Source organism: Perissodus microlepis, chromosome 14, assembly GCF_051167445.1.
Source record: "Perissodus microlepis isolate ML-2025 ecotype Zambia chromosome 14, ASM5116744v1, whole genome shotgun sequence".
Classification (NCBI taxonomy): domain Eukaryota; kingdom Metazoa; phylum Chordata; class Actinopteri; order Cichliformes; family Cichlidae; genus Perissodus; species Perissodus microlepis.
This window is the reverse complement of record NC_140474.1, coordinates 9,499,503-9,521,497: the sequence shown is the minus strand read 5'-3', so window position 1 is coordinate 9,521,497 and position 21,995 is coordinate 9,499,503. Positions and strand designations below refer to the sequence as shown.

The 21,995-nt window shown below is 38.8% G+C and overlaps 1 protein-coding gene across 7 annotated transcripts in view; it reads left to right on the top strand.

Annotated features, from left to right (window-relative positions):
* Positions 1 to 789: 789 nt before the first annotated feature.
* frya (furry homolog a (Drosophila)) overlaps positions 790 to 21,995 on the top strand; it is a 46,654-nt gene continuing 25,448 nt past the window's right edge. Inside the window, exons 1-10 of one of the 7 annotated variants that reach the window (XM_084949819.1) lie at positions 790 to 864; positions 14,578 to 14,777; positions 18,024 to 18,077; positions 18,929 to 19,068; positions 19,182 to 19,272; positions 19,420 to 19,499; positions 19,590 to 19,670; positions 20,559 to 20,727; positions 20,970 to 21,062; positions 21,363 to 21,461. In XM_084949819.1, the coding sequence (XP_084805945.1) occupies positions 14,658 to 14,777; positions 18,024 to 18,077; positions 18,929 to 19,068; positions 19,182 to 19,272; positions 19,420 to 19,499; positions 19,590 to 19,670; positions 20,559 to 20,727; positions 20,970 to 21,062; positions 21,363 to 21,461 (927 nt within the window). In that variant the 5' untranslated portion in view covers positions 790 to 864; positions 14,578 to 14,657. Of the gene's footprint in view, positions 865 to 6,062; positions 6,436 to 9,767; positions 10,213 to 13,026; positions 13,370 to 14,577; positions 14,778 to 18,023; positions 18,078 to 18,928; positions 19,069 to 19,181; positions 19,273 to 19,419; positions 19,500 to 19,589; positions 19,671 to 20,558; positions 20,728 to 20,969; positions 21,063 to 21,362; positions 21,462 to 21,995 lie in introns of those variants that run through there. The other 6 variants (XM_084949820.1, XM_084949815.1, XM_084949816.1 and 3 more) reach the window with 6 other exon arrangements.

The following is a 21,995-nucleotide window of genomic DNA, read 5'->3' as shown; positions in this document are numbered from 1 at the left end:
CTGTACTGTTTATAAACCAAAAGAAAACATCAAGTCCTGTCAAACTCTGATATGTGCACATATCTTTGGCTAAGTCTGAAACTAATCCCCTTGTACACTTGACTTTTTGTGTCTTTTCCAAATGTTTGTTACTCTGTGTTCTTTGACGCCACCTGCTGGATTCTTATGAAACTAATACCACAAGTCTCACGTTGCTTCTATTGATTCCATAAAACTCGTTTGTTTAGGCGGGGTGGGGGGACTGTGTGGAGTTGAATTTGTAGACAAGTCTATGAAACAAGAGGTCACTGATGTCTGCTGGTGACAATTTGAGTGCACACTATTTATTCGCACATTAGGTGTACTGTTGTAATATGTGCAGTGTTATAGCTATTCCACAGTGTGTACAATGTTGTCGTAAAATTGTGTCTTTTTTTTTTTTTTAGCTTTCATGGTAGATCTAGTTGAGATAATGTCATTGTGCTTTTCCTTATAATCCCTTTATTATGCATCATGACACTCTCTGTGTCCATTTGAAAGACAGTCCATAGTTGAACTCCATGATGAAATGTGTAATGTTTCAACTCAGTGTATTGTAATAACCTGTACTATTTTGTGCTGGGCTATTTAAAAACGCATACACTGGCCCAGAGTCAGGTTCATCTTGCAGACTAAGGAGTGTTTTTCATTATTCAGGAGGACATGAGCATGGTGGCTGCCGGGGGCGGAGTCTCTGTCCGAGCTGATGGAGGGAGCAGGTGATAGTGAGAGCAAGTGCATCTTAACAAGTGGAGCTCCTGGGGGGGATTTCAGGGCAAAAATTTGGACCAACTTCCCGAGAGGAGATGGAGTAAACGAAACAACTGATTTCTGTTACAGTCAAAGGTATTTATCAGCTTTTAAAATATTGAGTAGTCTTCTGATTGAAGTTTCAGGAGTTCATATTTTACTCCAGTCTTGGTTTTTGTTTTTTCTTGTGTTTGTTTTTCTTTTTAAATTAGAAGATAGTATAACCCGCTTATTTATCTCTCTGGTATTTCAGAGACTATAGGAATATATGACTTGAAACTCTCTCGATGTAAGCTGCTGATAGCTGGAGTAGCTGTCAAGTCGAAACTAATTAAAATTGAGATGGGTTTATTGAGAGTAGACTTTATAAGTTTTTCACCCAAACATTTTTTCGCATCTGTTTAAAGGAAACTGATTTTTGGTTAATCGTGTCAAATAGTTCCAAAGTCCGTTTGCATGACCAATGCGGGAAGAAAACGAAAGTTACAGAGAGGTTAATCTTTAAACACAAAACTGTAGCGAATCAGAGGGTGTCTTTTAGCCCAGATCTAATCACGTCACAAGGGGGGAAAACTCGTTGAAGGTTTTTTGTGATTTTGCATGTCATGCTGTACCTATAATCCAAGTGAGTTTTCAGATTTCCAGCAGTCTTCTTTTCTACAAGGTCAAAGTACTGAGCACTTGAGTACTTAAGAGGGAAAAACGTGAAATTCTATATTTGTATATAGACTTGCTACATGTTGCTCAAGCTTAGCAGATTTCCAAAAAAAAAAACAAAACAAAAAAAAAAAAAACAGAAGTGTTGCCTTGGGGATGCCAAGGTGGCTGAGTTGCCAACAATGTCAGTGTACAGAAGAAACCGGCAGGCTGTGAGACTTTTTTGTGGAGCTTGTTTTTTCTACACATTTGTGTTCAAAAAATTAAAAACAACAACAACAACAAAAAACAAAAAAACAAAAGAAAGAAATAAAATAAGTCACTCTGGTTACAGACCTCTAGCCTATTCAATGCCAGGACAGAGTTAACACTCGTGACCACAGATGATTCTTTTCTCATTTCTGACACTTTGTTCTAATAATTGACTTTTGATGTGTGCAGTTTCCAGCATAAGTAAGTGGCCATCTGTTTATTAACAGCTCATCAGTGCATTGAAACTACACATTAAACCTCGAGGAAGAAACTCCTAAAAGCTAAGTTTAGACATCTAACAGAGTAGTAATATAATGTACCATATAAGCTTTTGTCAGTTACATAATTCAGATCACCAAGTGCACTGTTAATAGGACCATGTCTTCCTTCCCATTACAATAAAATCGCAATAGGGTTACAAAACAATACAATGAAATTAAGTGCCATAGCTTGCATACATTGTGTAACAACATTGAAAAACTCCATCTTTTTTTGGATATTTGATCTTTCTTCACAGGAATGCAACTGTTAGTTTTTATTTTTGTGGAGAGACTCAAACTGCATCTAAATTAGTTGTTTGTTATTTTAGCTCTTTAGGGTTTTTTTCTGTGAAATAAACAGAACAAAATTGTTTGAACAAAAAGAGATGAATAAATATGATTGACTTGAACTTATTGTCAAGTGGCATTATTGTTATTTTAGGAAAGCTCGAATCCTGCAGCCTTTAAGTAATACACTGTTGATATCAATAGCATTATAAAATGAGAATGATGTAACATACAGTAGTCATACAGATTTGCCAGAATCAGAGTTGTTATTTAAACCTCTTCTTCAGCAGAGAAGAAGAATACTTGTAAAGATTTCCAACCCTTCCTCATGAGAGAGTCTGTGTTTGCCTGTAGGGCAATGAATATAATGAAGGCCTTAACAACGAATCTTAACATATTTTCCCCTTTTTTGATGTGTACAATGCTTATGAGTTACTTAGATAAACCCCGAGGCAATCCACATGGCACAAAAGACTGAATCAATAATGAACACATGCTTTTAAGTCAGTCTGCAGCGTGCGCTGTGCTGGTATTGTCTCCAGCATCCATTAGAAGCTATCAATACGAGAGGCAAACCTGCACTGTTGATGCACAATGTATAAGAACATAATCACCTCACTGTAACTGGATCTGCTCTCCTTTTTCAGGGGACACAGTGGCTGCATGTGTTCAGTATGAAACCCTCCCTCGTCAGGCCGATAATAGGCATGCAGAGCAGGGAACAGGTGCTGTTTGTCGACTTGTTTGTAGCCCTTGAATAGTCCTTTTGTGTGCTGACCCATCCCAGATCCAAAGCAGTGTAAAGAATAGGTGGCCCATTGAATAATTACTTTCTGTGGATGCTGGCTTTTTGTTTTTAACCTTAGCTGTTTATGTAAAATGTGGAAACGGCTGGCATGTCAAAGTAATAAAAGGCTTTAGCAGCTGTAAAAATCTGACAGCCTCGATACCATGTGGCTCTAAATTGTCATTATGCAAAGTCTCTCCATTTAACATTCAGGAAGTTTGTAAATTTTTAAACAGCCCTCTGAAATGTAGACTAATGCTGCTTCTTTGCTGACAGTAAACACTTAAAGAGAAATGCTCTTTGTTGCATTTTCATAAACACTAATAACTTATCATATGTAACATCGCAGCCATTTGTATCCAGCTTTCATTCCCACATTGTGTCTTGCTACTTGTTGCATGTGTCCTATTCAAGAGTCCACGAGCATATCTGGAATTAACCTTCAGCAGGTTTGTGCTAACATTAGGTCTTGATATCTATCAATTATTCATCGTGTTCTGCTGTGCCTGTTCAAATCTAAATGTGTCTCACCATGGAAACAGCCTTGTAGCTCCACCAGAGGGTGTTGGTTTCAGCGGCCATGCCGACACCGGCCTATTTTCCCAGTTTGGCTACTCCTCCTCAACTTTGGTGTACATGGAACAAATTCAGTACATCCATCCAATCGTCTGTTTTCTTATCTCTGTCTCTCTCTTTTTTTTTTCTTTTTTCTTTTTACCAAAGAGTCACTTGGGAAGGGGTTGAGCCTGTTCCAGCTGACTTTGGGCAACAGGCAAGCTCAGTATATTTGAACATTTTTATTTTGGATTACATGTTCAGACTAGACATTAGCTCAGTTATGGTTGATGAATGAAAATTAAAATTATGTGAAAGTCGATCAGAGCTTGATGTTCTGGAAGATTCTCATATTCCTCAATGTTAGTGTCATGTTTCTGGTGTCTTTTTGATGCAACACTGAATTGGTGACGTTTTGTTGCTGTTTTTATTATAATATGAGGTAGTTTAGAACTAATAATGGACTTTTAAGTCATTACAATAATGCCCATTCTAATAATAAAGTAGATACAAGTACTACACTGGTTTAGTAAAGTTAAAGCATTAAACATAAATATCTAGTCAATGTCCATCTCACAGTTTAAATAAATAATGTAGCATCTAAAAGTTTAAACACCTAAACTCTACAGATCTACTTTTGCTGTTGTATTGGCTCAAGGACACATAAACGTATCTGAATATTGCAGGGCAGTTCTCTAGATTGAGAGTCTGCAGTTTTATTGGTCAATAAACTAAATAAACAATTATTGTTTAATGTGAAAACAAAGTTACACTTGCATGTACTTCCCGCTCCTATTGCATTATCAAAGTGTCATAATCAAGTCATAATTGTGGATGTTACTTGAACTAAGGTCATACAGTGACTCAGCAAGGAGATCTATTTTTGTCATATGTAGATAAAGAAATGCATGTGTTGCTAAAAGTCACATTTTCAAACAATGACTGACTGGAGAAAGGTGGTATTACTTGTCAGTATGCTTTTGACACTAGAGGGTGCTCTATCACTATAACATATTTCCCTCCTACATTCATTTTCAGTAGCGCCACAGTACAATACGGCAGCTTTTGTCTCAGAAGCTTGGAACGTTTGTGTATTGCTGTAAATATTTTTTATTGTTGAGAATGCTTGAAATACTTGATCTGAAAATATTAATCAAACCCTAACTTGAAATATTTGCACAACTGCACAAAAACTGCACATGTTCATTAGAAATCAGACTAAAGGGGTCTTTTACTTTTAGTGTTTCGGTGCAAAGATATTTAGGTGGGTAGGTTTTTTTGTTCTTGCTTTTGGTGGTATGAGTCCAAAACAGGAAGCATGTTTTCAGATGTTGTGATGATAGGACTTCGCTCTGCTTATTATTTACTCTGACAACATGACTGTGTTTTAAGTAGGTCAGGCTCAAACGTGCATGAAAATCAGACTCAAATTCTGGGAATCCCGATGAATGTACTTGCTGCTGAAAAAGTATTTCATAGTGTTTTCTTTAGGATAATATTTTCTTTGACAGGTGACATTACTGCTGGACTCATTACTTTGGGGAAAGGCATGTTGCCAGGGGCTCCCTGTTGTTCAGTGATTCTCTTTGACAGAGTCCAACTCTACATGTCAGCAGACCATGAAGATAGTTATGTCTGAGTGTGATGGTTGGCTTTTTAATTGTGAACACATTTCTTTGTTCACTGGAAATGCATACAAGAGGTACATAAAGTATAGGCTAGTTGTTCTGCTGTTTCTTCCTAAAACAGAAAACGCCTTCATGTCACGTACATACACAGGGTGTTTGTGTTACGGATGTAGGTCAGACTAGGAAAAACTGGTTCATGTGATAGGTGTGTCCAGTTAGTGTTCACTTCAGTCCTTGAAAAAGACTAACTAGAGTATACGAATAGAGAAACTAATAAGGATGTTTCCCTGGATTTATGTGTTTACTAATTGTTTATGGTGTCAGAGTTTCACCTATTTTTCTCAGTGCTATCCATGAAGGAACAATACATTAGAGAGACAACATGAGGCCTAATGCAGAGTCACCGATCATGTGCTGAACTAATGGAACCTGTTCTGTGAAGCAACTGGAAGATCTATTTGTTTGTCAAACACAGAACAAACAAAGAAGTTGTCACACAACATTTAACGCACACTTTTCAGCATTCTCGTAGGGATTCACGATCATTTAAAAAATTAGTTTCTATCTAATTATTGCTTCCAGGAGCAAGAGATGCCTGTTTAGATAAATACAGGATATTTATTCAGCGCTGCCTCACGGGCATACAGTAGGCAGGGATGCTGTGGCTGTCAGAGCAGCCTCTCTATCCCCTCCCGCCCTCTGTAGCTATAACTTTGCCCCTCTCTTCTCTGCCTCATGCCTTTTTTTCTGAATGAAGGAGGAGCTGTCTAAGTAATTCAACACCTGCCCAATTCATGAATGTTACTGTAAGTTGCTGAACTGCCCTGACAAGTGCTGTAGTTAAAACACATTAGTGGACTGAAGCCGACAGCACTTGAAGCATCTCTGCGCGGCAGAAAATTAGTGTCCAGCAAGGACGAAGAACTACGTTTGTAACGAGGGAAAGGGAGGAGAAGAAATTAAAAATTGTTCTACAAAAAGAGTGGAAAACCTGGCATTCCTTCAAATGACTCTTTTAGAAGAATGAAAGAAGTAGTGTTGGGCTTCCTGCCATCCAACATGTCTTTAGGAGAGAGTGTCGTGAGAGAAATGGCCAAAAGTGAGACAGATTGCTCTGAGGGACTGGATGAGATTGCTCTGGGGCGCATTGCCAGCTTACCTTTGGATCCATTCCCACCCAAGGACTTCAGGGGGAAGTTTAAAAAGATGCGTCATAGGAAGAGGCCCACTATTCTTGAAAGTAGGTGCTGCTTTGACACAGTAAAGTTGTGGTGATTTCCTCAGTAATCTGTGTAAAATATGATTTTGGAAATATCTGGTGAGCAACCAATACCAGTGTTTCAGCCACTCATGCCCCCACTTTGTGAAATTCCTCACCTCCTCGTTGTATTTCTCATAGTTACACAGGAATCCAGTGACTTGTTTGTAATGTACTTAGAGCGTGTACGTCACATAATTTTTTATATTATGTAGGATGATGAATTAGCTGACCTTTTCAGTTTTTATGGATCTTATTTCTTAAGTAAATTAATCAACAGAGAAACAGAGATGACTTCAAATAAACAGGACAATGTTTGAGAGAGACAAAAGAAGATGAAGAAGCTAGGGGCACCGGGTGCACCGAGCGAGTGTGGGAGGCAGTAAAGGGTTTGAAGTTGATAACCATAAAAATGGCTGAACTAGACAGACATATTTCACATTCCTCACCTTCATCAGAGCTTGATAATGCCTATAATAAGTGCTTAATGTGTTAAAGGCTGTGCCCACTTAAAGCCTAAAGAAGGAAAGATGCTTACAGTGGTTTTTTTATAACCAGCAATACTTTTCTTATTTATTCATCCTCTGTTTGGGTGTTTTGTTAGTGAACATGATTTGTGGAGAAGTTGCCACTGAACTGAAAATGATAAGACTATAACTGGCATTTACAAGATTATTCTCAGGCAGGTTTCCTTCTTGAAAAGTCTCGCTGATCCTTGCCAGTGTGCCAGCAAACTGCCACTGCTTTATATCTACATGTTTGGCATCAGTTGCCCCTAGTTAACCAGACACATTGTTATGCCACAAACAGGGTAAAGAAAGTTTCTTCAAAGTAACACAAGGTCTTTTCATGATAAACATATTTGGATGATGCAATGCAATGTAATAACATAACATATATATTTTTTAATTTTTGTTAATTCAAATATCTAATCAATCACATTGTAGCAATTACGCATGTAGATATGGTTAAGAGTATCAAACTGAGCATCAGGACAGGGAAGAACAGTGACTGTGACATGTTTTCAGAGTGTTTCAGAAACAGATGAACTACTGGGATTTTCCAGCACAGCCAACTCTAGGGTTTTGGAGAATGATTCAAAAAAGTGAAAATATCCAGGGTGCGGCAGTTGTCTGGGTGAGATTATCTTGTTGATGTCAGAAGTTGGAGGAGAATGACCAGACCGCTTCAAACTGATAGGAAAACAACAGTAACAGTAGTTTTCTCAGCACACTGATCGCTGCTTAGACACCACAGTCTACCTGAGTGCTGTTGTTGATCGTGGCCATTCCTTTATGTCCACAGTGTGCCCATCTTCCAGCAGGATAATGTGCCACATCATAAAGCTCAAATCATGTCCAACTAATTTCTTGATAACAACGAGATCACTGTCCTCCACAGTCACCAAATCTCAATTCAATAGAGCACTTGTGGAAACTGGTGAAAGAGGTGATCCACATCATTAACTTGCAGCTGATAAATCTGCATCAACTACTTGCTGATACAAATGCACTTCATAGAATCAACAGTGTTTTTTGTATTGATATATATATATATAAATATATATATATATATATATATATATATATATATTTTTTTTTTTTTTTTTTTTTTTTTTAACTACTATATCCAGGACCCTAAAAGGTTTTAAGGTAACCCCAAAAATGTGTAACACAGACCTGAAAGTGGTTGGTATTTCCTGCGTTTTCTTTCTTTCTCCATCATTCTTCCTTTACTTTGACTTCTCAGTGTTCCACAGCCTTGCTAAAAAATGATGGAATTGAATAAGTCTTTGCATTTCAAAGATTCCAGTCAAGCTGACCAGCTAAGTATGTTTTAAAAACTCTTCTTAAGAAATGATGCTTTTTAAAAATCAGAATTGGCAGGAATTGACCATGTATAGTCAAGTCTGATTAGAGAACATAATGAATTCTCCTGTTAAAAATAGTGGTCGGCTTAAATAGTTTCTTGTTGAATTGAATTGAGGAGATGTTTGCTGAGAGGGCAATGATACAAGCAACATGTGAGTATTTACCTATTAACAAATTATTTAGATTAACTTATCTAAAAGCTTGTAAACTTCAGTTTAGTTTAAACATTTGATATTTAATGTTTTGACATTACTATCTTAAAAAAGACCAACTGTATATAAAAGAAGTCAGAAAACCCCTTCCCCTTGTAATATAGATACCATAGATTATTGCTCTATGACTCTTTTGTAACTATATCAACAAATGTGTAAGGAGATTTAACAACCCTCATAAATGATAGCCTATCTTTTCAATCTTTTCACTCACTTGTTTATTTATGTCATGACACTTGAAAAACTGCTGCAAGAGGGATTGATTGTAGAGTAACACAATGTGTGGAACGCTTGAGTACACCAAGCAGGAATGTCCTGCTTGGTGTACTCAGTATACCCAACTACTGGGTTGGGTATATCCAGGACACCTGAGCCTCTGAAATGTGTGTTTACCAAACACTGCCACGGCCAGTGGTGGCTTCTCCATCACAGAGTGTATTACGTAATCAAGTGCAAGTGGCTGCCGCTTGATGGATAGGCAGAATTCTGATAGGATTATCCTGAGAGCACTGAGAGAGAGTGAGAGGGGGATTGGAGGATGTCTTTATAGTCCATATGGTCAGGCAACTATAGGCAACTTGCTTGTGCTTTCCACATGCCAGAATAATGTAAATATTGGATGAAAAAAAGGAGCATTGTATTACAGTTTTACCTTGGTAAAATGATTTGTAGACACCTATACAAAAAAAATAAAAAAATTGCAACTTTTTTTTATAATGCTCTTCTTCTTTTTGTATATTAATCGTCTTGATATTAGGGAAAAAATTCCTTTGCTCCTCTGTTTTCAACTCTGATATATAAAAAAAATTATATATAAATTAAAAAAAATTTCATATATTTTCAGTAATGCTGTTATCAGTAAACATTAGTCCATTGCATGATTTTAAATATAGTTGCAATAGTGCTGAAAGAATCTGTGAGATGCAACACTGGACTGTGTGAACATTGGACACATTCCAATGTATTCATTTTTGCATTATGTGCAAAAGAGAGGTTTTACACTATGCGACTGACAATTCTTTTTTGGGAGAGTCAGCCCCTCTTCCCATATTTATTTTCTACATTCAGTTGATTTTATTGGCTGGCTGATCACTTACAGTTAGAGCAGTTAGAGTCATTTTCTTTTCGCTCACCCAGATGTAATGTGTCATACTTCCTGATTTCTCATCTCCTCTGTCAGTGGTCGTGACCTGACAGATTCTCTCAGTCATCCTGAAAGACGCACATGCCCAGTTCTCTCATCATTATCAGGCCTTGCACGCAGACAAACAGTAGTTATTATTAACTGCTCTCCCCTAAGAGGATTGCTTCCTGCACTCTCAGCCTCCACGCAGTTATTTAAAGGGAGCTTGCACTGCCGCCCACTGCCTGCCACAGCTTTAGAGAGGGAGAGAGAAAGAGTAGAGGGAGGGAGAGAGAGGGCTGATAGCCAAGGACAGGACACAAGAGGAGGGTTATAGCAGTGCTAGTGTGTTTTCTCAGCACAGCATTGTGTGCGTCACAGAGAGGTGACAGCAGGCAATACCTGCTGGTCCCAACCTAACTGCTGCTGTTGCTGCTACTGGAGGGAAACCACAAGTAGTAAAGGGGGTAGGAAGCTACAGCCATGACAAGCCAGCAGGACTCGGGCTTCTTTGAAATCAGCATCAAGTCTTTGCTGAAGTCATGGAGTGGAGGTGAGTACCAGTTTGTTGTTATTGTAGTGCTCACCTGGCAGAGCTGAATGACTGTTAGTAACCTGACTTTATAGCTCTATGCTGCTTCCTGGCGCAAATTAAGATCAGCGAAATGTGATAGTTCTGTATGCCAGAAGCTGCAAATTTAATGTACTTGTAGTAACAGCACACCACAGTTAAAACAGCTTTTTAGTTGTCTCTTAGCAACAGCCAGATACATAAGTTCCTCAAGGATGACTAGCTAAGTCATTATACAATAGCTTATGTTACAAGTTTTGCGGATGGTGATTCTGCATCTGATTATATTTAAATTGTGGCCATATTTCACTTATAAACAGAGCCAGAATAGCTCTTATTAAGTGCAAGGACACAGTAATAGGATTACTGGAGGTTCAGCTTGGTTGCACCTTCTGTCCAAAGCTCACAGCTTCACTGCCTTCCAGTGAAACCATCAGAGTGAGATGAAATGCCTTCATGCTTCAGATCATGGTGCTATTCTGTTTTATGTGAGGTGTGAGAGGTGGCCTACAGAATGGATGCAAAACTAATGAAAAAGCCGAACGCAGGCATTAAACCTAGCTTCTTAGCAGTTTATTCATGTGTGCTATATCTGTATATCGCCACACTAAACTGATTAATACCTAAAGTGCTAAATGTTTACAAGCTAGTTGCATGTCTCAAGCAGACTGCATTAGCAGCTTAATCTGAATGCAAAGAGAAACCATCGAACAAGCTGCCCCTTTCCACACACTAAACATTGAGCCATCTCCTGATGATGTTGCATAATCCCCACACTGGGTCACTTTGCTAAAGTGATAAAGGCACAGGCAGTCATTGTACTGTATCAGCATTTAACATTTTCATTAAATTTGTGCTCTTCCCTAATCTCATCTCTCTGCTTCCATTCTCACAAGCTGTTATGTAATGTATCACAACATGGCAACAGATATAGTGTTGCTAATAAAAGTTCTTTTTTCCTGCATGAGATGTGAGACACAGTGCCTGCTAATATGTGACTTGAGGAACTATATGTATTTATATATATTTATTTATTTATCTATTTTAGTTTAATATAGAAAATAATAGCTTTCAAATTGGTGTAGCATGTGTGTGTGTCTGTGTGTGAGCACAGGGTTAATAATCACAAACATTTTTGGATACCCGGTTTGATAAGTTAGTTTGTCCAGCACTAATAAAACAGTAACAAACAGCAGGACAGAACTGCCATTGTGCAGCAGCTGCATCAGGTTTGTTGTTCAATGTGACTGAAGGCCAGTCCTCCATCAGCCAATCAGAGCAGAAGATGAGCTGTGGGGATCTGGGTAGAGCGGTGCGGTCCAAACATGTTTAGTTACAATTTATTTTCTGACATTTTTAAAAGCTACTATTCAGTTTCTTCTCACATTTTGAATTAAGTTCTTTATTCATTCTTCTTTAATGTTTAGCTTTGTGTAGCAGTATACAGTACAACAAGAGCTCTATTTTTGAGAAGCTGAAAGTAGTATTTTAATAGGAGCTAAAATTGTACTATGTGCACTTTAAACAGACAGATGTGGGCTTTTTGACCAGGGCTTATATAATTGGCCTGAAATGCTCTCTCACAGCAGGCAGTAGTTTCCTGCATGATGTCAGCTGGCTCAAACAGGGCCGATGGTCAATAATTTGCAACCATCATTTTAAGCTGCTTTTCACAGAGGTTCGTAATCACTCTCTCACTCTCACTTTTTGAAAGACTAAAGCTGTGAACTAGTGAAAATATTAGCATAATAATGTTGTCTTTCTGTTTCTTCAAGTCCAGAGAGGTTTTAATTAATTATTGGAGAAATGTCACATTTTGCGGAGGTGTCTGTGGAATATTTTAACAATTTGTGTTGTAAATGAAATGTTCTGTCACTTTATGGCCTACAATTTGTCACAGTATTATAAACACTTCCTTTTAGTCGAGTAACTAAGGATGTTGTCCCTTTTTTCCCAGCCTGGAAGAATAGTATAGTGTGTACATTTGGAAGCTTCCTTTTCTTACTGCTATCTCTTAAAATGCAATGTCAGCTTTAGAGAAGTTGAACAAAGTTTCCCAGAGGTCTATATTGATACTGGAATTTTTGGTCCAGTTTAAGAGGTCAGTGGTATCTAAATATCCAGCCACTCTGTTCACAAACTGCCGCTTAAAGACAGTGTTTACTCAGTAGGGATGTCTCTGTGGACTGCATGATTTGTGAGCGTGTGTGCGTGTGTGTGTGTGCAAGAGAGACACTTGTCAGCCTGTTTGCATTGTCCTCCAGGGAGTACCACCATGCCCAGGGTGTTTCCAGCATGGCGATGATGTAATGCACGCTGTGCCTGGGCTCCTTGTTTGCAGGGTCACATGTCATGTCTCAGACTTCGTACAGTGCCAGAGCAACAGACACAGGCTTGATATGCACACTGGTTCCTTTATTTACAGCTCATTTCTGGTTTAATATTTTGTCAAGGGAAAATGTAGATATTGCTTTATAAATCTGGGGTGTCAAATCACAGAGTGTCTGTTGCTGGAACGTTGCCTAAAATCTTTGCCTTAATGACTTTAGTTCTTCTTTAAGAAGTTGTCAGACTTTAAGGGAAGTGCAGTGAAGCAGTCACTGTGGTCAAGAATGGTGTTTACACTCTGGTTGTCTGTACCTCGTGGTTTTGCATCACCGATAGGGGGTGGGGGGAGTGCTCTGTCAGTATAGTGTTTACTCCTGGATAAATATAGTCACCAGTCTATGCCACCATAGCATGCTGGACCTCATTGCTGTCCTGTGCCTCAGCTAAAAATTCCCGCCTGACCTTCACTGTTGGAAGGCACCGGGTAGTCACAAGGCTAGAGGAAGCCATAGCAGAAGCCGCTGTCAGAGAGAAAGAGAGAGAGAGAGATCTAGAGATTGTGTCGTCTCCCGTACCAAACACTACTCCCACTTTTTAAAACACACCCGCTGTTGGCTCTGTGCACCATGGAAACTATAACCAGAAGGACAGAGCCAGCTGACACACAAGACATGGAAGTTGGTGGATTTTACTAGCGAGCGTTTGTCTTAAATCAGGACAACCCTGGATACCATATCCTCCTTTCCCACTATGGACGGGACAGCTGTGTGCTGGAGCAAGGCCAGCGTCATTAGCTTCATCAAGGGTCTGGGTAGGTGCTGCGTGGATCGCCACGAATTAGGGAAGCATGTTCTGAAAGCCATAAAAGGTTTTTACACATGCTGGGCATTCCTTGAGAGATAGCCGAATGCTCCATGTCCTGAAAAGACCTGGAGAAGAAAACTTGTGTACTGGTACCAGCTTCTCCAACTTCTCTTATGCAATTTGTCAGTGTTGCATAATTTGTGGTGCCTCAAAAAATGCTCATTGTGTGTTTGCTCATCTCCTCTCATTATTTTGCATGCAGCTTGTACAGATGTGTAAAATCTAAGCTGCGATTCAGTTTTTGGCAATTTATTTAAAGTTAGTTGTAAAGAGGTAATAGCTTTTAGTAAAGCAGTAACAGCACAATTTTTAGTCCCTGATGAACCTATCAAACTTTGTATGAACGTCTTAAACCTTCCTGTTTTGGCTCTCTCATGTGGCATACAACAAATGAAATCCTTAAATTATATTGTTAATTGTCTTTTATCTTGTCACAACCTTACTAGACTAATATATTACATTTCAAGACTTACATCCAGCCAAATAGTAGACGTAATAATTCTACATCTCCAGCAAAAGAAAAGGTTAAAGCCTTCAATTGTACATTAAAAATATATGAGTACTCTCAATTAAAACATTTTTCAGGTTTTTATGGTTTGGTGAGGTCATTTAAAGAAATATTTGTCTGTTGTATGTTTGTATGCATGTCTTTACTGTATATAGCAGGTTTGTGTCTGGAGGCACAAGAGTTCAACACAGAGGTTAAATTATTAACTCGTGGCTTTTTTCGTGGGTTTAAGTGGCCCGAGGCAAGTGATTCGTTATTAAAGGTGGGCCATATCATAACACTGAGTGAAGGATGATCACACGCACAAGGTTTTTGTTTCCCTCAAAGGACAGTGACGACTTTGGTACAAAACCAAAACACCAGCTGCAGGCCATGGTGTTTTATTTCCATATGTGCTCTGCTCACTGTAGCAGGAGGAAAGAAACAGCAGACTCAGGGCAAGACGGTGCCCTTTGGACAGTCTTACTGAGGAATGCTCAACATGTTGGGAACTTTTTGTCCATGTTTGGAAACTTCTCAGCAATACCCTGTTCGGTGAACTCTTTTTCTCTAGTGGCTGATCCTGTCCCACTCATTGTGCTTGATTTGGCAATGTTTTACTTAATGAAACTGTTTCCCATCTTGTGTTTTTTGTTTCTCCTCCGCAGCCTCGCCCGTGGGGAACGGATACAGTAAACCTCCCATCCCTCCAGTCTGCTGTCCTCAGGGAGAGAAGGGTCCTCCTGCCATGATGCCCATCACCATTGACCCAGAGAGCAAGCCAGGCGAGTACGTCCTCAAGAGCCTGTTTGCCAACTTCACCACCATGTCTGAGCGCAAGATCCGAATAATCATGGCTGAACCGCTGGTGAGTGGGAAGAGGGTTACTTTGTGTCCTGTAGTGATTAGTTGACATTCTGTTTATCTTATAGCCCAGTAAAACTAAAAATGTAGCATTAAAGAGTGTTATATTAGTTAAAAATAAACAGAAAGTAAAAAGTTTAGAGTAAAAAATTAACCCTTAGATTTTTTTTCTTGTTTACTATCCTGTTAATCATCTCCTGAGCCCTGGTGGGTGTTCTGACCCCAGATTATAAATCTCTATAACAGAAAGATGCTGGAAAGACAGGCCTGTGTCATTTTTTGTTAACTGTAATGAATTACAAGTGGTGAAGGATGCTTTACTTCTAAGAAAATAAAGTTTTAGTAATAATTTAAAAACACACAGTCCGGGTACTCAGAAGCACAGAAGCTTCTAATGAACTGAAGAAATTTCAAATCAAATGATATTAGGAGAAATATATTATCTATTTAACTATTTAAAATATATAATAATTAAGTAAGAATTTTGAAAAATGAGTAATGCTTGAGATGATTGTCCCTTATCGAAAGATTTATAGCTTTTGTTTGACTTTTGTTCTGTCAGTCGGACAGATAACATGAAGTCACTTTTGTGTCTCAAAAATATGATGGAATTTTTGCACTATTATCTTATAGTCACATTAGGAAAACAGTGGTTGTGGCATGACCAATATTAATGTCATTATGTGCAATGAATTTGCAACCTCGCTGCCTTTGAAATGGTTTCTTAGAAGACAGGGACCAGATGTGCAACAGTTATCAGCAAACTGCAATTCTCAAAGCATCTTTGTGTGTCAATGAAGTGCCAATAAGATGGAGTTTTGCTATCAGTTTACAACTCAGTTGTGTCAAATTGGAAATTTCATGCCTTCAGTTTGTGGTCATATGGTGATTAACTGTGATAAATCGATTAAAAGTGCAAATCTGCTGCCATCTGTATACAAAGAAATTCACATGAAGTACTTACATTCAGAGTCCAGACAGAGCCTCGTAGAACTGAAGCAGAAATTCAAATATTTCCCCACAAATACAGCCAGGACAGATTTAACTGTCTAGGTGCTTGGCACCCTGCTTTTTATGTAAGAATGTAACCAGAATGCAGTCATCTGGCAACCAGCTGAGTCCCCGATTGCAAAGACAAGTCGCAGTCATCTTCAGACTGACTTTATTGCAACATGCAAAATTAGATAGCAATTATTGACAAACCTTTGTCAACCTGTCTGATTGCAGTGATTCCAAGTCAGACCACGATTATTTGGAAAAAGACTGCCCTCCACCACGTGACCTGTGCCATTACCTTCCAATCAAAAGTAGCTCACTTTGTATGTACACCCCCCGCTGATCAGTAGTTAGTCACTGCAGATACTTGCAATCAATGTCCAACAGCAAAAAATGTACTTTCACTGAAGTAAAGCGAGTCCTCTTCCGAGGCTTTTATCTAGAGTTAATATTTTCATGTTTTCACAGGAAAGTACATGCCGTCTATATACTAATTATCTTTCTCTTCCAATATGTATTCGTTTATCATTCATTTTAACCATAAATTAATATTTAATCAATAGAAACACACCATAAACTCATTTCTAGCTGTTCTGACTTTGTCTTTATGTTGCAATTAAATATTTCTGGAAAACTAGATGAATGCACAAGCTGGCAATAAAATCTCCAGGAGACTTTTAGTCCAGTGGAGGATGGAGCTGATCCTTTCAGGCCAAAAACAGCTCACAGAAATAATTCTGCAGACAGAAAGTCAGACTGGTGTATCAGTATCTTATAAGTGTTACCGCCATTTGATGATCATCATCATACATTTTGCTTTACATACTGTTATTTAATTCTTTGAAACACATAGCTACAGATCCATGTGATTTTTAGCAGGTCTGATAAATTGTGAGTTTACTTGTTGCCTTGAATCAGTGAAGCTGCTGTGGACATTCTGTCTCCAGTTTTAGGTGCTGTGATTTATAGAAAGCTGTTAGTCACCAGCTTCGGCTTGCAGTGAAGTGTTAATTACCATAGGGAAAGAGTGTAGCCCCTCGTTTCATTCTGTTCCCCTCCAGAGGACTGCAGGGAGGATGTGTCTCTCTTGGTTTTTCCTCTCAGTGGAGACCTGGCTGAGTAATTTGTTTTAGTCTCTTCTTGTAGTTTTCCCACTGTTGTTGTGAGTTCATTTATCAGAATCCATCATGGTCATTGATCTGTAGTCAGCATTTGTTAGGGTAAAGCACAAAAAGACACAGGTTACAAAATACATTTATCAATGAAAAAAAAAATGCTGTAAACCTATGAGGAATCAGGCTGGACCAAATGGCAGTAAAATCTTTAAAAGCCATGCCGAGCTAGAAGCATTGACTTTTCTGTCATTCCAGCACAGATGGGCGTCTCAGATTCAAGCATTTGTCTAAAAACTAAAAGGTTCATCAAACCTTGGAGCTTAGCTGGTATTCCAGCTGTGAGAGAGAGAAAGAGAGCATTATGGCCCACGCAATGTCACTGTGACACAGATCACACAGTTAGCTTTTTTGGATTAATCAGCAACTGAAGTGCTGTGATGTGCTGCCTGGCTGATGACATGGCAATAGGGAGTTTTTGGAAAAGCAGGGTTGCAAAAAGGAAGAGAAAGAAGACGTTTTTAATTGCACAAGAATAAACAATAGATGTAGAATGATGCTACTGTCTGTTTTATGTCAATTTGCCCTTAAATCAGGCTTGCGTTGTGTGACGGAGCTTCACCTAAAATGTTGTCTTATCTTTCCAAAAATTGTACAATGCTAACAATTTAGTTACCGTTTTCCCAAATGTTTTAAGTAGATATTTGTGTGAGTTTCAGAGAGTTAAACCAGCTGTGTTACCAGCTTATGTTTTTTTAAGCCTTTTAATAAAGGATGGCTGGTTATGAACTGATGGCTAGAGAGTCAAGAAGTCATCGACGGGCCTGTCACTTTGCCAGGAGATGGGTGCACTGAGAATTAAACCCTTTAGAAGGCTTTTATCTTAGATGATGGAAGACTGTAATAATAAGAACTGTCATAAATGTCCCATCTCTAATATTGTAAGTGACCCTGCCTGCTCCTGCCAGGCAACAGACTGATTGATGGCCCTGTCATTAGCTGGGCTGTGATCAGTCCCGGTTCATACTCCTTAGTCATCACATTTAGAGTTATACTCTTTAAATTACACTACAAAGAACTTTTTTTTCTGTATTATTGCAAAAATAAGGTTTTAAAATGACTATTTTTTTCTGCCTTTTTAGGAAAAGCCATTAACAAAGTCACTACAGCGGGGAGAAGATCCTCAGTTTGACCAAGTAAGTGCATAGAAATACAGGGACCTAGGACCAAATGCTCACTAGATAAACTATTTGTTTTACCTGTAATATAACCATATTAGATTATATTTTTATTCTATATAAAATCCAACACCAACACAGAAGTAACTGTGTTTCCTCTCCCAATTGGAAAATAAGCACGTCATAGATACTGCTCTAGTATGATGCACTTCAGCCTGAAAAAGTTGATGGTTGAAAGCCCAGCTCACATCCCAAAAGGTCTTTCAGATCCAGTCAGGGGCAGGAGTGTTTACCTTGACAGCTGGCACTGCCTCAGCACTAGGTGTATCGAGCAGGTCTGTGGCTTTTCAGAGAAGGCCCTTTCACAGCCACAGAGGTGTGTCTGTGCTGCTCCGCGAGGCCATTCAGCAGCCACACAGAGCCAGGATTCTTCTCCAGCCGTGTGCTGAATGAAGGGCTCACTGTGTTCCCCAGTCCCACCAGACTCTCCTCCCTTCCTGTGTGCCCGGCCTGTTCCTTCCTTTCGCTCACCCTCCCCCAAGACTGAGGCAGGCAGCCCCATGGGCGCTGTGTATTTCTGCGTACTGTATCCCCAATAAGAACCAGTTCACTATTCAATCTCGGTGCCTTTTCTTAGTGTTGCTTTTACTTTACATAAAAGCTGCTCCATGTTGCCTATTTATTGTTAAAATGTTTAAAAAATGCTTGAGACATGATGAAATGCAAATTAATGCTTGTTTGCTATTGGAATTGATGTTGAAATTGCTGCTCAAATAAACAAAGGAAATACTGATGGCTATCTTTCACTTTGGTATGTGGACCGCTAAACCCAAATGCTCATTTGCGCTATGTATGTCTTGCTCTCCTAGTTGATAAGCTCCATGAGCTCTTTGGCTGAATACAGCCTCCCTTCCATCCTCCGCACTTTGTTTGACTGGTACAAACGACAAAATGGATTAGAAGAGGAGTTGCACGAGTACCGCCCAAGAGCCAACACCAAGTCCAAAAAGTGAGAATAATTACATTGATTTCTGCACGCAAGCATGAGTCACTTGTAGACAAAAGAATGGTGAAGCTCAGGTGTGCTTTATGATTATAGCAAACATGTTTTCTCTCTAACAGTGACGAGCAACAGAGAGATTATCTACTTGAAAGGCGGGATTTGGCCATTGATTTCATCTTCTCTCTTGTACTTATAGAAGTTTTGAAACAGGTAAAGTGACTAAACTCTGTACTACACAAAATCTACTTAGCTTATCCCATAATTTCATCAGGTTCCCTGATTTATTACTGCTGACAAAATAAACTTAATTTGGCAGACATCTTGAGATGATTATGTTTTCTATTGATTCTTAATCAGATGCCGCTCTACCCGACCCTTGACAGTTTGGTGAATGAAGTCATTAACTTAGCCTTTAAGCACTTTAGATACAAAGAGGGGTAAGATCTCATCTGTCCATACAAAGTTTACTTTTCATTCAGTTTCTCTAAAACTTGCTGTTTTTGGTATAATGCATTGTTTTCCTGCAGGTATCATGGTCCGAACACTGGCAACATGCACACTGTAGCAGACCTCTATGCTGAAGTCATAGGAGTATTAGCCCAGTCCAAGTAAGGCACAAAAACAGAACAGTGATAATAATTCTGTACTATTGGCTGTGTTTTAACTTTTTTTCACTGTATGATAAATTACTACTCTCTGCTCTGTTGCTGTCATGCCACATCATATTGGTGTGTTACTGTTCCTAATGCCTTCCTGCAAAACATTCCCTGGTTTAAGAGACTGGAACGTACTGTAGGGATGACATACTTCTGGAGCGATCCCCTTCACCCCAAACTAGGAGTGGAAATGAATGTCTCTGTTTATTTTGAAGTTTTGAGATCACCGAAGAAAGGAATAAGCCCTTAAAATAGAGATATTGCTGATGGGCATGCCACATAACCTTTTCTAAAGGACACTTATATGACATATTAGTGAGATATTTACTTTTCTAAAGATCAGGCAAAGGAAGAGGTAATGAATTTGGCTGTAAACTAAAATGAATCGTCTTCAGAAAGGTTGATGCAGTCTTTTTTTTTTTAAAGGGTTGCTGATTTTGACTGTCGAAATAATACAGCATTTCTTCTCCCAGCTGTATTCACTTTCTTTCAAGTGCAGCTCTAGCCAACAGGGAAGAGGTTAAGAAATGCTCATATGAGCTCCCATGATGAATTATTGTCTAAATTTAGACCAGCTGAAGAATCTCATCTCTGGTTCAATTTGGGCAAAGGATCAGGTGCTAGATGAGGAGTTCATCTGGGGCACAGACTCACAGTCTGCATATAGAGGGTGAGATGAGGGGCTGATATTTTGGGAGGTGTGCACGCTGAATATTATCACTGTATTCTTTCTGAGTCACAACTCTGCTTCTTTATGGAAGTGCTGACTTGGGATTTGTCTGACTGAGCTGTGCAAGCATGTCTTAATATAGAGCCTCATTTAGCTATTTTTATTCTCAGGTTTCCTGCTGTGAAGAAGAAGTTTATGACTGAGCTAAAGGAGCTGCGGCAAAAAGAGCACAATCCTTATGTGGTCCAGAGTACCATTAGCCTCATCATGGGGGTCAAGTTCTTCCGAATTAAGATGTATCCCGTTGAGGATTTTGAAGCCTCTTTTCAGTTTATGCAGGTATAATAGCTTTAGTAACTGAATAATATTTCTGCCTCAATACATTATAAACTGAATATATATGAATATTGTACTTCTTTCTGTACTCATCCTCTGCTGTATTAAACTCTTCTATACTAATGTTTCTGTTGGGTAGAAACTATGAAGTAAATTCTGAGAACTGTTAAGATTTAATGTTTTACTTTAACTGTGCTTCCTATTGGCTTTTTCATACAGCTTACACTATTTTTTCTCTTTCACAGGAGTGTGCCCAGTATTTCCTGGAAGTCAAAGACAAGGACATTAAGCATGCTTTAGCTGGCCTCTTTGTTGAGATTCTGGTTCCCGTGGCAGCAGTAAGTTTCTTCCTCATCTGATTCTTGTGTGCAATACCCAGTTGTTATGTGTATTTCATTGTAGCAGTGTATCTATAGTGTATAGTGAACACTGCATATCTTATGAAAGTACTATTTACAGTATGTAAAAACCCAAATAAAGGTGATAGTTGCAAATTAGCAGTAACTTTAAACACACACAAAATCGCATTAGTTTTAGGCTCCGCATTTGAAATGTTTTACACTATATATAGAAGATCACTCAGGAGGGAGAAGATTTTGTCTTTTTGTGCCATCCTGTGATGTGTAATCTTGTCTTAGGCTGTGAAGAATGAGGTGAACGTACCATGCCTGAGGAATTTTGTGGACAGCTTGTACGACACAACCCTGGACTTGTCCTCCAGGAAGAAGCACTCACTGGTTAGTTCAAAACAAAGTGACACTGATTGTTGGGCCTGTCTCTTTTGTACATCTTCAGTTACATGCTCAGATTCCCTGGATGCCTGTGAATTTTCAAGGTCACTTTTGTGTGTGTTTTTTAGTTTTTTAGTGTCTACAATAGAAAACATTTATGAGGGAAGACAGGCTGCTGTTTCATAGCATTAAAAAAACACATTAAAAGCACTGCAGTATGTGTAAGCATATTTAAAGTCTCTTCTCCTCTAAGTGTCTTCAATAAAACATTTCACCATGGTAGTTCACATGGATCTGGAAAGACAACAGCCCTTAGACTAGGTCTACTTTCTCCTGAGGCAAAGATAATGGCTGAAAGCTATATTTTATGAATGATGCACCATCAGCAAAAAACATTTTTTAAAAAAAGAGGGAACCACATTATGTCTTCAAAAGGAAGCTGGTTTAAGATGCACTTATGCAAAGGTTGCTCAGAGATAATGCATTATTCCACAAATTGACAACTTAATAGGCAAGTTTGAATATAATATGCAGAAAATC